Source organism: Populus euphratica, unplaced genomic scaffold (genome assembly GCF_000495115.2).
Source record: "Populus euphratica unplaced genomic scaffold, PopEup_1.0 scaffold142.1, whole genome shotgun sequence".
NCBI lineage: Eukaryota > Viridiplantae > Streptophyta > Magnoliopsida > Malpighiales > Salicaceae > Populus > Populus euphratica.
In genome coordinates, this window is record NW_011499936.1 from 560,366 (window position 1) to 577,410 (window position 17,045).

Consider the following 17,045-nt stretch of genomic DNA (forward strand, 5'->3'; position numbering starts at 1 on the left):
GAAAAATATCCCCTAAAAAACACTTTGATGAAAATCAAATTAAAATTTTCTTTAATTGAAAAGTAATTTTTATTATGCACTTTTTTTTAATAATAAATAAACATTAAAAATATTGTTTTATAAAAATTACAGCAACTAAGTTGAATCCTTTCTTTGCAAAACAATTGACCAATGCCAACCACTAATATTAACGTGGATGGCTAATAAATAAACATTAAAAATATTTTTTATGAAAATTACGGCAACTAAGTTGAATCCTTTCTTTGTAAAACAATTGACCTATGCCAACCACTAATATTAACGTGGATGGCCACTCATACAATTTGAAGTGTGCATTGAAGTTTCATGTGAGAACACATAATTGATTTATTTTTCTTTCTTCGTGAAAAAAATGGATGGTAATATATCCAAAAATGTTATTTTATATCTTGCATTGCTTCTGCATGAAACCCTAGATGATCCACCGATCCGGCAAGCAATAAACCACTAAGAAAGTGGTGGTGACACGATATGGAACTTTACATTTGAATCTAAACGTCTAAATAGGTGAATGAAAAGTTATGATTGCATGCATCTTCTTTTTCAAACTTGTAACCTTCATTGCTATTAACTCTAGTGTTGCCTCTTCCTTGTGTCCAAAGGTATGGATTACATGTTAAATAAATTAATCTGAATTAATTAGAACATTGTTATTTTATTAAAAAAAACTAAAATTTTATTTTTTTGATTTTTCTATTTAAAATATCAAATTGAGTTTAACAAAGAGAGAAGGAAAGTAGTGCTCTGAACCCTAGCAAGTTGAAAGGAATGCTCTATGGGTTGGAATTTATTTTGCATCATTTAATTCGAAATAGAAACATCAACTACATAGTGTATGTATTGGCAGTATAGCTACTAGCTGTGTTATACGGACAATTTATTGTAGCTCTTCCTTACCTTGATGTGACTTCTCCATGTCCAATTTGTGACGCAAGGTTTACATCATGCTTACATTATCATATGTCCATGGAAGGATTCGTGCAGCAATAATCATCAAACTAGATACGTGGATTGGTTAGGAAAATAGTTTGAATTATGGATCCAACTTGTAGATTATTGAATTAAATCTAATTAATTATTTTTATTGATCATAAAGGATTGGTTAAGAAAAGAGTTTGAATTATGGATCCAACTTGTAGATTATTGAATTAAATCTAATTAATTCTTTTTATTAATCAAGATCGTATATGCTTGATCGAAGCATATATTAAAACACAATCATCACATAATCATCAATCAAGATCAAATTATTACGTATGAAGTTTCAATATGATTGGAAAAAAGAAAAAGGGTCAAATCTCAAGTATACCCCCAGCTATTGGGGTAGTATTGATTTTGCTCTCATAAGATTTCTATTCCAATTTTATTTCAAAACAATTTGGATTCCTCAATCTGACCGTTCTATTTGAGGATACAATTGAGACTATCTATATAGTTGGAGGGTTGTTCTTAAGGTGTGCAAAAAAGGAAAAATATATAATCAAGTAACGATGAAACGCGTAGAGAAGGATCGAATAATGCGGCGATGCATGAGGACAAATGCTGATGGTGGAGCAGGTATGCCTTGAAGGCTACAAATTGTGGGTCCCTTGATCAGATCACCAAACTCTTGATTTCGGAGGTAAGCTCCACGTGGCCAGCAAATTTTAGACACGTGGCCGGCAGAGATTTGGCTTTACCAGGAAATAGGTCCATTATTTGATTACCCATGTACCTAACCCCAACCTATCCTCTCTCCTTTTGATATTTTGTTGCATAAACGATTCGTTTAAGGAATTTTAATTTGTAATTAAATAGCTTGAGTATTTGTTGTCCAGCTTCATTGACTGGAGTTAGCAATTCAACTCATTTCCCACTTTGACCAATTGAGTTCTTTTCCATTTGTTTTAGAAATTATTCATGCCGATCTTTGGATTATTATCATACAATATTGTTTTAGCTAGAGAATCATGTTAATTTTGTGAATTATCAAGTTTATTTACTGTAAAATCTTAGCTAATAACTTAATTATAATATCTGATTTCATCTAATAAGAAAACTTAAAAACTCTTTGATTTAAAATAAATAAATAAAAATTAATTGAAAAAGGTTATTTTAGAGGTTTTTTCTAGAAAAATAAAATATTAGATTACTTTAAAATTAATTCTGAACCCGCGAGCAATAAATTGAACCATATCTACTAACATGTAAAATTTTATAACTATAATTATAATTAATAGTGAATAAAATGTTGATTTAATGTATTTTTATTTATCACTAGCAAGATGCATCGTCTCACATAACCATCATAATGATATAAGCGGTGATTTTACAAAATAATTAAGGTAATGTATCATCTTCTACATTTTTTTAAAAATAAAATTACATATATATATATATATATATATATATATATATATATATGTGAAAAAACAACTAGTAGTCGTGTGGTCACCACACCATGTAGCTAACAATGGCACAAATAATTTTGATAGTGAGCTTGTATGATATCTCCTTTAAGAATCATGTTAGTTTTGTGAATTACCAAGTTTATTTACTGTAAAATGTTAGCTAATAGCTTAGTTATAATACCTGATTTGATTTAATAAGATAACTTAAAAATTCTTTAATTTGGAGTAAGTAAACCAAAAAAACAATGTAATTGAAAAAGATTATTTTAGAGGTTTTTTCTAAAAAAATAAAATATTAAATTAATCTAAGATTAACTCTAAACTCGCGAGTAATAATTTGAACCATATCTATTTATATGTAAAATTTTATAACTATAATTATAATTAATAATAAATAAAATATTGATTTAATGTATTTTTATTTATCACTAGTAAGATGCATCATCTTACATAAATCATAATAATTATATAAGAGGTGATTTTACAAAATAATTAAGGTAATGTATCATCTTGTACATGTCTTTTTTAAAGAAAATTACATAAATATATGTGAAAAAACAACTAGTAGTCGTGTGGTCACCACACTATGTAGCTAACAATGGCATAAATAATTTTTTTTTTTGATTTATGTGGGGGTGTCCGGATCAGCTTGCGCGCACCACGACTAATCCTCACGGCCCACTGAATACCCTGCAAACCCAGTAGGCATGTAAGTCACCGCGGGGGTGACAGGTGTGCAAGCCAGGAAATTCATTGTCAACCATTAAGAACTTAGGCAAACGATTTATTTGGTATCCTATGTATGGAGTTCCTTTGTTTGTTGACAAGAGAAATTAAGAAACCTTAAAGTTGTTCCTTCTCGTGCACCCTAAAATTGAAGATTGAGGATTGAAGATTGAAGGTAGACATATGGCATTGATCAAGAGCTTAGCTACCTTAGAGACAATCTTGGCATAGACGACCAACGACTCATCACTAACCAGAAGTCACCTATGAGCAGGGGCGGAATAAGAAAAAATAATTAAGAAAGGCAAGTTAAAAGAGTTATTTTAAAAGGATTAAAACTTTAATTTTGAAGATAGACATATGGCATTGATCACGAGCTTAGCTACCTTGGAGAGAATCCTGCCATAGACGACCAACGACTCATCACTAACCAGAAGTCACCTATGAGCAGGGGCGGAATAAGAAAAAATAATTAAGAAAGGCAAGTTAAAAGAGTTATTTTAAAAGGATTAAAATTTTAATTATTTTATATAAAAGAGGGGCTGAAAAAAATTTCCTTGCAAGGACCCGGCCTCTGCCAGCCCCCCTCCCTCCACCACTGCCTATGAGAGTTACATTTATAGCTCCATCTTGTTGGGGTTGGGCAGGTGTAGGTGTGAGAAGTAATGGTGGTAACAAACAACCAACAAAATCATAAGATAAAATAAAAATAAATCATTTTTTTTATAAAAAAAAAATGATAGAATTGATAGAGAAGAACCCATTATTCTATGTATATTACATAGTTATTATATCTTATTTGAGTTGATATTGAGTAAAATTAAATTAATTATTTTAAAAAAAATTAAAATAATATTATTTTTAATTAGATTTTATTCATATTGATTATGCCACAACCAAGTTACACCAAACCTCTCTTTTTATGTTTTGTGAAACTAAGCTCAAGCTAGTTTTCAAGTAAATAAATTTTAAATTAACTCGCTGGATCAAATTGAGTTTTATAATAGTTTATAAATAAATGAATGTGATATATAATGTTGTTGATTATTTTAATTATAATTGAGTTATTTTAGAATATGAAAATACGTAACTAGTGTATGTAAATTGTAAATCGAGGCATCGTGCTCAAGACAATCGAACAACCTAACCCACCAAGACTCTTTATACATTAAACCCCATTTCTCCCCTCCCAAGCATCTCATTGTTAGCATTCTTGCAATTTCTTGATTGTGTCTTGTCACATAAGAAAGAAAGCAAGTCCTTGGTTTCTTTGGTTTTGGTTCTTCTATAGCCACTATGGCTAGAACGCCAGAGCTTGTGTTTTCTCTATCAGTTCTTATGTCTATGATTTTCTCATCGACTGCCCAGTCATGCAAGAGCTATGCTCTCTCTAGTAACAAAACCTTTAGGGCGTGCTATGATCTTCCATACTTGAACTCATATCTTCACTGGAACTATGATTCATCATCAAACAAGCTTCAAATTGCTTATAGACACACAGGAATCACTTCCTCTAGATGGGTTGCATGGGCTATCAATCCTACCTCAACTGGCATGGCTGGTTCACAAGCCCTTGTTGCATACCAACAAACTGATGGAACTATGAGGGCTTACACATCACCTATCAGTAGCTACCAAACCTCATTGCAAGAAGGGAAACTTAGTTTTGATGTTTCAGATTTATCAGCTACATTAGCAAATAATGAGATAATCATATTTGCTACCATAGGACTTTCAAACACTAGCACTACTGTTAACCATGTCTGGCAAGATAGTGCAGTTTCTGGTAATGCTACTCAGGTACATGCCACTAGTGGGGCTAATGTCCAATCCATGGGGACCTTAAACCTTCTTTCTGGAGAATCTAGTTCTACTGGAGGGAATGACAGAATTAGGAAGAGAAATGTAAGCCCTAGAATCAGTATTTCATTTTTCATATATGGTTCATTGTTTTCAATTTTGAGTTTAGTTTTGGCTTAATTCTGTTACCATCTGTTCTGTTTTTCACCCTGTTTACGAATGTTATGAAATCAGATCTTTTGCCCCTCTTTTTTTAATTTTATGAACAAGAACTATTTCTGATTAATACTTGATAAAAATTTCAGATTCATGGGGTGCTAAATGCAGTCAGTTGGGGTATCTTGATGCCAATTGGGGCTTTAATAGCAAGGTATTTGAAGGCATTCAAATCTGCAGACCCTGCATGGTTTTACCTCCATGTTAGTTGTCAATTTATAGCTTATATTGTTGGGGTTGCTGGATGGGGTACTGGTCTAAAACTTGGTAGTGAATCAGCCAGTATTCAATATGATGCTCACAGAACAATTGGCATCATCCTTTTCTGCCTTGGAACCCTTCAGGTAATAAGAAAAACTCTTTTTGTGTCACATAGTTTTTGAGTGTCTTATACTTGTACTAGCGAATTAAAACAAAGGCTTGGTTTGGAATGGATTTTCAGGTGTTCGCTTTGCTTCTAAGGCCAAAACCTGATCACAAGTACAGATTTTACTGGAACATCTACCACCACTTAGTTGGATACAGTGTTATCATCCTCAGCATCATCAACATATTCAAAGGATTCAGCATTTTGAACCCTGATAAGAAGTGGAAGAATGCATACATTGGTGTGATTGCTGCTGTGGCCTTCAATGCTGTTTGGTTGGAAGGCTATACATGGTATCTTGCGGTGAAAAGGAAAAGGTCAGAGATTGCTGGAAAGATGCCTCATGGCATGAATGGATCAAATGGGGTTAATGGGTTTGGTGCTAGACAGCAGCAAGGGGTGTAAAAGAGATAATGGGATATAAGCTGTGGTTTTCTGTTTGTTTTCCCTCTTTATGTTTTGCTTTCCCAGAGTTGGTGCACCCTTACGTATATTTATGGAGGAGGCCCCATGTGAGGATGGAGATTAAATTTATAAGTTATTCTTTCAGTGGTTAGTCTTAGGAAGTTCGTGCCCGCGAAAATCCTTGAGATCTCATGTATCTACTTTTCTGTTTATTTATCATGTAGCCCCCTTTTCCTTTGATTCCTTGATGGTTTCCTCTCAATTTGCAACGAATTTCTCCCTTACAGGTTTTCATAGCAAAAGAAAAGAAGATCGAACTGTTTTTTATATTTGATACCTCCATGTAGGAGATTTTGGTAAAATGCACAACCATACTCATACTAGCCATACTCATACTAACCATATAAATTTTAAATTTTGATCCAACTATTGATCCATCAAAAATAAAATCTTACTAGGGGACTCTTAGAATTCCTGCTTTCTACATGGGTCAATTTTTGTACTTATCGGGCTAATTTTTATATTTATCATGAATTATTATTCAGAATTTATTATATTTTTCTAGTTGATTTATGATTTTTTTTCTATTTAATTTAAAAATCTTTTATTATTTTTTAATTTTATTAAAATTGTTTTTTCTAATATATAAATAGAATATAATAGCTGTGATACTTTTTAATGGAAAAATATTGAGTAATAAAAATTAGAATTAAAATTAATTGAGACTTTTTCTGCAAAATACTGTGTTTCTTTTCGTTTGTTGTCTTTCTTGTTTCTTGTTCCCGTCTGCATCCTGAACCTTCCAAATAATTCATAAATTAAATCAAGAATTCCCTGTCTGCAATTTGCTGCAGTCAGCTGTGGTCAACTTTTGCCAATTCTGGCTGTAGAGAACTTTGCAGCTACGACGAAAGATGCACAAATCTTATTTGGAATTCAGTTCTGTTTGGAGGAGAATCAAGCTAACAGGTTCAGGTAACACCGGGAAGGACATAAAGAAGCAGCTATGGTTCAACAAGGCACGATCCTTGCTCAACGAGAAGTGTAGAAAAAACTGGCATATAAACCACACAATCTGTGTAACATGGTGGTCTGCATGATCATCAATGGTAGCTGTCTTCTCAATTAGAGTATACATATAAGTAGGCATTGTTTAGAAACCACAACAAATTGGAAGAATCATTTCCATTATTAATGTTGCCACTCTCCCAGTTTCTTTAAGCCTTAATGTCGATATCGACTGAGCTCATCACTTGATACTGTCTATAAGATCAAAGGATATTGAATTGCCTCATCATTCTGATTGCTGCAAAACCTCAACAAATGCTTCCTTCAAAAGCGGGTTTGAAGCTGCGACTCTTTGAGAAGTGATGTCAAAATCTTTACCAGATCTGTAGCCGAAACAGCAACCATCAAAATATTAGAACACGCGATATATTCTCAACAAAATGTAAGCATATGCTTATATTCTTAATATCTTTGACCTATTGTTTGCCCGGATGACAGAGTTGAGGATATCACAAGACAACGATTAAATTATGTTGACATTTGATAAACACTGTTCTTTCATGTCCATGCATGGGACTATCCTCTCTATATCCCACACTACCCCCATCTAAGTAGTGGAAGGGATGAAATATAAATAGCATCACTTACGGGTCATAAACGATTCCTCCAGCTTCTTTGACAATCACAGCACCACCTGCCACATCCCTGAGTTCAAGAGTAGATTATATCAATCATGCATCCAGATGAACTTTTCTTGCATCAATCACAACTACGTACCATGGGCCTCCATATCCAGTTTCGTAAAACAAATCAGTCCTTCCACATGCAATTCCGCAAAGATTCAATGCACAGGAGCCAGTCATCCTAAGGGATCTCACCTGATAACAAGATAATCAGATATGAATTTTAAGAACACCGACACATTTTACCAAAGCACATAGCTTCCACAGCATGTTCTGGTCTCACCTTGAAAAGTAAGCTGTTAATTCTGTTCGTGGTGGCATCCACAGTAGACTTGTCACGTTTTGTTCCAGCCTGCTCTTAGAAGAATTTAGTTTGGTCAGTTCCTTATGAAACATAAAGGAGTGGACTTGAAGTAGAAAGGAGTTTTAACCAGATTCCACACAGAGCATAACAGGGGTGAACTTAAAGCACTCCTTTTGCAGGGTATTTTTAAGTGCAACATGGTAAAAAGTAAATACATTCACAATGCATAGATCTGCATTTCAAAAACAGGGAGTTGGATTTCTAGAGTCCACGAACAATATTTTAATATAAACAAGAAGGGTTAGCAAGCCAGAAAAATCAATCCAGGGTTAAAACAAGCTACCATTACTCAGCACTTAATATTTCTGACACTATCTGGAGTTAAGACTGAAATCGAATGTGACCAAGGCAATTTTAATACCCTTCAAACCGATCCGATAAGAAATCAATTCGAGATGGACAGTTAGTAGGATAGAATTGTACCAAAAAAAATATGAGACAGTAGGGCACCAATTCATCTCAGGTTTCAAAACTGATTCCCGGTTATCATTTCAGTTTAAGCTATCTAACACCTTTAGGCTCGTTGTAATCATTAATTTATTAAAAAAATCATGACAAGTTTACTTCTTGTTTACAAGCACTTCTCAGTTACCCTTATAGCAAGTTTGGGCAGACAACAATGATGCTGAAAAGCATACCTCTGTTGCAAGAAGAGATTTCACAAGCTCACTTTGAGATGATACTGCAATCGAAACACAATAACTCAGTTGCTTATGTGTCATGGAAAGATTAGCATGCAAAGGTATCAAAATATGGAAACTGACAATAGTCAACTCAGAGACACCTTTTATGGGTTTTCCATTCAGAAATGCACCTTTTCCATGGACGCCTGTAAAAAGCTGCATTTATAAATCCAAAATCTTTTAGCAAATTACTGGAGCACATTTCAAATTCTATAAAATTTTGACAGAACATCCTTATAGTAACTTTGATGTTAAGTGGGACAATATACGACCACATATCTGAAGTGAAAACAAGACGTGTTCAAGAAGGCAGACAAAAGTTTGATGGACTAACTGCTTAGATATAGCTAGATACTCGTTTTCCTGATATTTAAATATTGACAGACTCAACATCATAAAGCAGACATTTATCTGAGTAGAGGACCATGAGGCTGAAAACTAGTGGTCACTGGTTAGTGTTCATTTTGTGAGGAAAGACGCACTAACATCTAGCATACATGTAGTAGATCAGCAGGCTATATGAAAGGAGGTTATCTCTGCATGTTCTACATAAAATTTTAACCATTTAAAGTTCCAAGTAATATCTGGCCACCTAAAACTAACATGCAATTTATAAAATCTCACCTCTTCCATTATTGGGTTGTAAACAACACCTACTGTAGGAACTTTTCCAATTGTAAGACCAATAGAAATGCACACGAAGGGGAACCTACATCCACACATGTTGCGACAAATTAAAGTGATGTTACATGCATAAAAACAAGAGGAAATTGCCTTCACTAAACAATGTTAAAAATAAATAAATTGCATTTACCCATGGACAAAGTTGGTTGTTCCATCAAGAGGATCAACTATCCATGTCGGTTCATCAGTCAGTTCTGTAATACCACAGGCAGCAGTAGTTTCTTCCCCAATGAACTAAGAGAACCAGCAAAAGAGAACTTTCAAGATAAAAACAGAGGCACTTTTTAGGAGACAAGATTCCCCGTACAGATCAATAATGCTCAAATTCATCACCTACAAAGTAGAAAATACTAAATTAAGTTGTTAACCTTATGTGAGGGGTGCTGCTGTTTGAGATAATTAAAAATAAGATCCTCACAAGCCTTGTCAGTCTCGGTAACTAAATCCACCTGCAATTGAGAAATAAAATAAACAATTGTCAGTAATTACACGCATATAGTCAAGTGTGTTTAGCCACAGCACTTTTATCCGGGCTAAATTAACACAAATGGATTGGCAACTTACAATTTTTTAATTTTCTCCTCTGCTCCACAGTTATGATGATACAGTCCAAAGGAAATATGGTAGCATTACAAAATAGCAAGGACACTTTCAATTTTGTTACAAACTCGATGAACTCAACGTGAAGATCAAAACTTTGTTTCCCAGCAGCTTTACAAACAAGGATTTTAGCACCTCATGCACGATGAATTCAATTACCGTTAGCTTTACAGACGTTGATGCTAAATTCAATTGCAATTTTAAAGCTTCCCCGGCATGTTAAATTCAATTCCAGTTTTGTTACAAAACAAGATCACCTCAATGCCAAGATTAAAACTTTATTTCCATTAGCTTTACAAACTGGGATCTTAAAGCTCCCCCTTGCATTCTAAATTCAGTTTCCAATCAGATATAATCAACCACTGATCTGAGTTGAAGATTATTGAGCAGCATTTGATCAACAATTCTCCTTTCTTTAGGGGGAAAAAATTGCTAAGCACCACACAAACTCTACATTCAAGATCACATGATGCAACAAGAATGCGCAAGATAAGACTACCTTGATTAACAACCAACAAGAAAAAGAGATATAAAAAGAACCCAAGAAAAGGAAAGATGGGTACCAGGCCTTTATGCTCCACATGCTTGGTCTGGTAGAATCCTTCACGGATTATCTACAAAGCACACAAGAAATGGAAAATGAGACTAAATTTGAGACCCCTAAAAAAGGAATAACAAAATCTAAAATTTATAACTCACCTCACCAGCTCTCTTGGCTGCCTCAACAGCAGTCTGCAAGAACTCTGAAAGAGAATCTAAAACATCCCAGATAAAAAAACAACATGCAAAAGTCATCAAGATCCCATACTGAAAATGAACAAAGAAATAAAAAAAAAATCGAGAAAGAATGCAATGAAAAAACTTGATGGGGTCCTACCATTCTGTGCCATGTTTTAAAATTTGTATGTAGAAAGTAGAGAGTGACAGAGGGAAGTAGATTGTGGTGGTGATGAAAGGTTCCCTGTCTTGAGTTTTTTTACGTCTAAAAGCGAGCAGCAGGCAAACTACAAAATGGACCGTTTGCTTTCTGTTTTTTACGCTCTCTATACATATATATATGCTGAAGAATCTGCCTTTTCACCCGGTCTGTATACATCTCGCATCAAATTCCTGGTGAAAAAGGAAGTTCTTTAATGGTGCCTTTTGAGTCCTTTTAACCCTTTTTTATGGCTACTCTTTGTTACTCGAGTTTTCCTATGAAATTACAGAAAATATTAACATCCAAATGATGGGGAAAGAGATTTGCTCAATTTTGAATGATGGAGGGCATCATTGGTGAGCCTAGGAAGAGAGGGACCAAATTGAAACCTCCCCAATAACTGGGGGTATATTTGTAGTTTTCCTAGAAATATTTGTAGTTTTCCTAGAACAAAAATACCTAAAATCTTACATTTCTTTTTAAAATAAAAAAACCCAGCATCAAACTCAGTGATTACTGATGAAAGCATTAAAATCAGAAACCGTGAGAATACGAAATGAATATGGTGGAAAGTAAATTCGGATGATAAAGGCATCTCCTTTTTATGGCAATAAAAACATAGTTACAGTGACGAATCGAGGATCAACTTAGTTGGATGGATTAATCTATATTAATACATAAAATTTGAAATAACATTATTTTTTTTATTAAAAAATAGGTTTTCCCACGATTTAACTCGGATTACGAGGTTAGCCTATATATACTGAACCGGATCTTATGAGGAGGATAAAAAGAGAGAGCAGCAGAGATGAGAGAACATTCCGGTTTTGGAATTGAAGTAGATGCTTGGAATATGCTGGTGCATACAATCATTCACTCGTGACTCACGCATGGAAGCCTCATCTTTAATAATAAAGAAAATGACCCTTTTCCTGACAAGAAGAAAAGAATTTTGCTGTGAATTCTCTATCCTTTGGCCCACCAAACGAAGCTTCCTATCATATCCTCCTCAGTAAGTTCTGCGGAGGAATGTCCTTCGATACTATGTATATGGTCAGATAGTGTCATGGAGGACCCCTAATTGCGGTGGGAATTCAATAACATGCGACTGCTGCCTCCTCTCCTCACTTGAGACTTGGTTCAGACTCCTACCGTTGACAAGAGTTATAGCGACTTTACGTCCGCACTCCCTCGAACAAGGATTCGTAACTTGTACACATGAAGTCCGTGTACATATGGAGGGGGGGATCTATATGGCTTCAAGTAGGTTACCATGGGGAATGAACATCCGGTGAAGCTGAATAATGACGGCTTCCAATGGAGGACATGGTTCACAAGAACACGTACATGCTCTCTAACAGGGTTCATAAAACCAAGTATTGGATTGAACTCGATTCATGTCTCTTTATTTCTCTCTTCCTTTCAATACATGTAATTTTACCACAGATCGATGAATACTGATATTGTCATCAGGTTTGGGCTATGCGAGCTACAATTTATGTGAAACAACCAAGCTCCTTCATGACTACTCTCTAGGCTCAAGGGCAGCTATTTCTCTCACAACTTGAGCTTTGTCTGCCTCAAATTGTTCATCCTCTGCAAAAGAATACACCAATGAATGTCAATACAGCATCAAAGACATTATAATGTCACTAGAGATGTATTTCTTTTATACCTTTGTCTATCTTGAAATCAGCAAACAAACGAAGAAGCTTGCTCCTATTTGCAACAAGTATGTTGACGACGTCAGGAGGTTTATTTTGATTTGCAGCAAAGAGCTGGAGGAAGGGGGGAAACAATAAGAGAGGTAGATAATAAGGCACGTTAATTTAAAGAACCAAAGAAAAAACCTCAATTTCTTCCTTTAAGCTATACCTTGAAAACATGAAATGCTTCTATCTGGATGCTCTTACTTGATTCCTGCAAAGGAGGATTCATCACATAAAAGTTGAAGTCCAATTATGTATGAGATTGATGTTCTAACAATCTATTTAGTGGTCATCACATATGCCATAATGGTGCACCAATAGTTTCCAAAAAATATGACAAAGCATGAAAACAAGCAATCTCAAAGGAGTCGTACCCTGAGAAGATTCATGAGAATCCTCAAGTTATCCCTTGAGCTCACATATCGTGTCATCACAACTGCATTAGAACGATCCAATAATATATCTCCCAACAGCTGTCACAATTAAAGAAGCCTTTTTAATAAATAGTACAATTACCAATTGCAATAACAAAGCACATTTTAATGAAAGCATTTTACTAGGTTCAGATGCCTAGAGAATTGCTTCATTGATATATGAGCGAGATATCATTAAGTTTCCCTACCTTGACAGCTTGTCGTCTTGTAATGTAATTGGTGGATTCTAGCAGCTTCGAATTAAATTCAGCAAAAAACTGAAGTCATACAAAGTTAGACAATGTCAAGCTCTGACCAACATTTAGCAAGCATGGCCACAACAGGAAATAAAGACACATTTAGAATGTTGCAATTCATGTTTTTGTCATAGATATGTAGCTACCAGCATTCAGTTTAAAAAAGCAAAGAAGAATGCTATAAAAATGAGGAGATAAAGCTGCTCAATTCATCAGAGAGTCAAGTAATAGATTCTACTTTATATGCCCGATCATTGCAGAGCCACAATATTTTGATGTTAATGCATTACCAGAAAAATAAATTTGCAAACCGTTTTTCTCTAATCTCACCCAAAGGTTTTCCAGCTAACAATTTTGTTGGCCTTCAAATTCTTTGAAAAAACTATAGAGGATCAGGTATGCCCCATTATACAGTGTCAGTGCATGCATACCTGAGGCAATATATGTGCCCATATGTATCTATCGGTATATAGGATTTGAATTTGGGTGTTCAAAAAAACCATTAGAGCTTAAAACCTTTACATTGCTTTTATAGGATTTTGGTTTAGATTCTACTGTATGTCTCCATCATTGAACAGTCACGATATCGTGTTATTAATGCATCACCAGATAATTAAATCTGCACATCATCTTTCACTAATCTCAGCCACAATTTTACTCACCAAAATACTCGTCTGCCTACAAATTCTTTAGAAGACAAGAGGATTGGGCATGCCTATCATCCACCTTGTGTGTGTGGGCTGACCCAAGGCATAAGGCATACATAGCAGAAACAAGTATAAACATGTACAAGTATACATAGCAGAAACAAGAATAAACCTGTACAACTATGCATCTAAACATTGGACAGCAGAACTCACCCAATCATAGTTCTTAGAAAGAAATTCAGCAACTGTAGATTTATGTCTTGTCAATAGTTCCTGCAACAAAACGATATAAAAGTCTCAGATTCACACTTCAACTAATAGCAAATACAAGGCCGAAACATACAAACTTCATAAACATGCAATAAAGACAAATAAAATTTCCTGGATAATAATCTGCCAGAGCATTTAAATTGAAATTTGGGGAATCAAGGGCTGTCAGCAGTTGCAAAAGCTGAATATACTTAACCATTTCATAATAGCTGTGCAAAGATGCAGTACAGTATCGAGCATGTCCAACACAGTTGCATTACAGTACAGAAGATATTCTTGCCAAATCCCTAATGCAACGAGCAGAGTTTCGAAAGTCATTTGGAATTAACATTTAACAGTGGATGATATCTATACCCACAAAAAGATTGCATTGTATGGAAAAATCAAAGTGCATAAGAGAGAGAGAGAGGAAAGAGGGATGAGAAAATGATTTGTTGTTCATATCTTTTTCAATCATGCTTAACCTTGAAAGTTGCAGCAGCATCTGCAGAAATGTCAAAATATGGAAGTTGTATATAATCAAAGAATTTCTTGACATTTGGTGATTCCAGGACATATCTGCAGTCAAACCCGACAAATGAGTGTACAAAGCATTGGCAGCACACAATTAAAAAAAAACAATAAATAAATAATTATGGAAGCTGATAGTTGAGAAATGCAATCCCCCCAAAAAAAAAAAATGAAATTGATTGTTCTAGATATTGACTTCACATCACATATTGACATGTTTACATAAAGATTAATGGAGCACATATTTTAGTATAATTAAAAGTCTAAACAGAAATTTTTTTCAGGATTTTTAAGGAAAAGATTACTCTCCTAATCAGAGACAATATTGATAGTCTGATATAAATTAAACCACATAATTGATTTTGCTCACCTGGCAACAGTCTGGTGACGTATGCACTCCCTCAACATTACACCATAGTGCAAAGCCATATCTGTGTTTTCATAACTAAAGAAGCAAGATACTGTAATTAGAAGATCCCACGAAGTATAGTTCACATGACAAAACCATTTAAAAATTCGGTAAACAGCCATCCTCTTACATTATAGAAATCTAAAAAAAAAAAAAAGAACAGCTGAATACAACTTCCAGACATCTGAGAAGAAGAAAGGCATCACTTGTGAAACAGATCACTAATGGCATCTTGAAACAGAGAATGGACAGTCAACAAAATATACATGTGATAATTAAAGTACAAAAAGTTATCCCACAAGATGTCAGAAACGATGCAGCAAACAAAAAATAACCCATTAATCATCTTGAAAATATTAGATAACCTATTGAATGGAATCATTATATTCTCAATCCCCAACATTCCCCAGCAATAATGGCTTACCCTGCTATCAAAGTATCCAAAAGATCTGTATTTTTCTCCAGGTAGTCTGATGCAATCAACCTTGAATTAACTTGTTGCCTTTGTAGATTTGCAACAACCTGAGTGGCATCTTTTCTGGCCTGCAAAAAGAAACATTTTCATGCTAAATGAGAAAAAAGAGAAACTGGGAGTTAAATGAAAATTCTTTCCAGATGGGAATCTAATCCAACAGATTCAACAGGGCAGGTATAAAGTATAAAGCACATCACTAAACCGATCCATTAGGAAAGAACAATGATTAAGAATAGTATTCCCTCATTAATCTGATAGCAAATTCAAGATAGCAATCTACATAGCTCTCAACCAACAAACTCGTCAGTGGTTACCTCTAGGTTCAATTGGGATAGACAGAAGATCAAAAGACGAAGTGTGTTTTCTCTGAAAAACTCCTGAGTCAATTGTGCACACGCTTCTGACACCGGTTCAGACTCACTATTGCCATAAAGAATTGACTTTAACTCCCTGATATTTTTAGCTAACTCTGCCATCTGTATTAGAAAATACAATAGTCAAATTCGAATTCCACAAATAAAATGCTTGACAGAAGCTTAAATGCCCCAGTAGGAAAAGAACTTATCAAAACATGCAACAAAAGCAAGGAATTGTACAGCGACCCTAATGCATGTTCATCGCAATCTTACATCTACACTCAACAAAATTCAACAACACTAATCTAATTCTTTTATTGTGAATAAACTAGTTGAAACAAATCAATGACACATATAGCACCACAGATCACACCTAATTCACAAACCTACAATCAAAGTTTCCACTTTTACTCCCTTGACTACTAAAGCTACTAAAAAGCTAAAACCTTTACACGCAACCCACTACCAGTAATATCAGATTCCTCTCACAACACACCCAACCACATTCAAGTTAAACTTGGCCAGCAAACTAACCTCTTTGCAATCACATTAGCACTCAGCAAATTAACTATTTCTTCCTATCTATGTAAATATCACATCATATTATAGCATACTCTAATCCAAACCTCAATCAGACATCAAGAATCACCCTAAAAAAGGCAATTTTTCATAAAGATTGAACCTTTCTCGTCCAAAGCAAAAAAAAGAAAAGCAACCCAGAACCCAAACAATCTCAAATCAATCAAAATCCACAAAGCAACCCAGAACCCAAACACTCCCAAATCAATCAAAATCCACCTAATTAAAAGAAAACAACAGAAAAAGAACACAAGCACACATAAAATATATAGAAATGAATAGAAAGAGACTGCCAACCTTCTCTTCTCGTTTTGAATCAGATAAAGAAGCTGAACTCTGATCAACATAGATTAAAAGATCGCGAGTCTGTCTAACTATATCGACAGGAGTCCTCGGCTTTGACTTGAAAAGTCCCTTCATCCTCTTCGAATCACCCACTAACTGCCCCGATTTCGAACTCAACAGCACTGGATGTCCCGATTTCGAATTACTCAACAGCCCAGAATGTCCCTTTGTCGCTACTGCCGCTGCCGCTT

General features: G+C 34.7%; 3 protein-coding genes across 3 annotated transcripts; 1 reads left to right on the forward strand and 2 right to left on the reverse strand.

Annotated features, from left to right (window-relative positions):
* Window positions 1-4,297: 4,297 nt before the first annotated feature.
* Window positions 4,298-6,216, forward strand: LOC105136525 (cytochrome b561 and DOMON domain-containing protein At5g47530-like). The gene is made up of 3 exons (XM_011041923.1): window positions 4,298-5,060; window positions 5,261-5,515; window positions 5,614-6,216. The coding sequence occupies exons 1-3, from the start codon at window positions 4,452-4,454 to the stop codon at window positions 5,941-5,943; spliced, it is 1,194 nt and encodes a 397-aa protein (XP_011040225.1). The 5' UTR covers window positions 4,298-4,451; the 3' UTR covers window positions 5,944-6,216.
* Window positions 6,217-6,948: 732 nt separating this feature from the next.
* On the reverse strand, window positions 6,949-11,092 carry LOC105136524 (inositol monophosphatase 3-like). Its single transcript, XM_011041922.1, has 12 exons — window positions 10,843-11,092; window positions 10,665-10,720; window positions 10,529-10,579; window positions 9,734-9,814; window positions 9,496-9,599; window positions 9,306-9,390; window positions 8,783-8,837; window positions 8,637-8,680; window positions 7,918-7,986; window positions 7,729-7,829; window positions 7,600-7,656; window positions 6,949-7,334 (listed from the first exon to the last, which is right to left on the reverse strand). The coding sequence occupies exons 1-12, from the start codon at window positions 10,853-10,855 to the stop codon at window positions 7,238-7,240; spliced, it is 813 nt and encodes a 270-aa protein (XP_011040224.1). The 5' UTR covers window positions 10,856-11,092; the 3' UTR covers window positions 6,949-7,237.
* A 1,155-nt stretch (window positions 11,093-12,247) lies between these two features.
* LOC105136523 (putative MO25-like protein At5g47540) lies at window positions 12,248-17,039 on the reverse strand. Its single transcript, XM_011041921.1, has 11 exons — window positions 16,807-17,039; window positions 15,889-16,050; window positions 15,524-15,642; window positions 15,061-15,135; window positions 14,645-14,738; window positions 14,124-14,183; window positions 13,216-13,284; window positions 12,968-13,066; window positions 12,760-12,804; window positions 12,560-12,662; window positions 12,248-12,480 (listed from the first exon to the last, which is right to left on the reverse strand). The coding sequence occupies exons 1-11, from the start codon at window positions 16,927-16,929 to the stop codon at window positions 12,410-12,412; spliced, it is 1,020 nt and encodes a 339-aa protein (XP_011040223.1). The 5' UTR covers window positions 16,930-17,039; the 3' UTR covers window positions 12,248-12,409.
* Window positions 17,040-17,045: the final 6 nt, after the last annotated feature.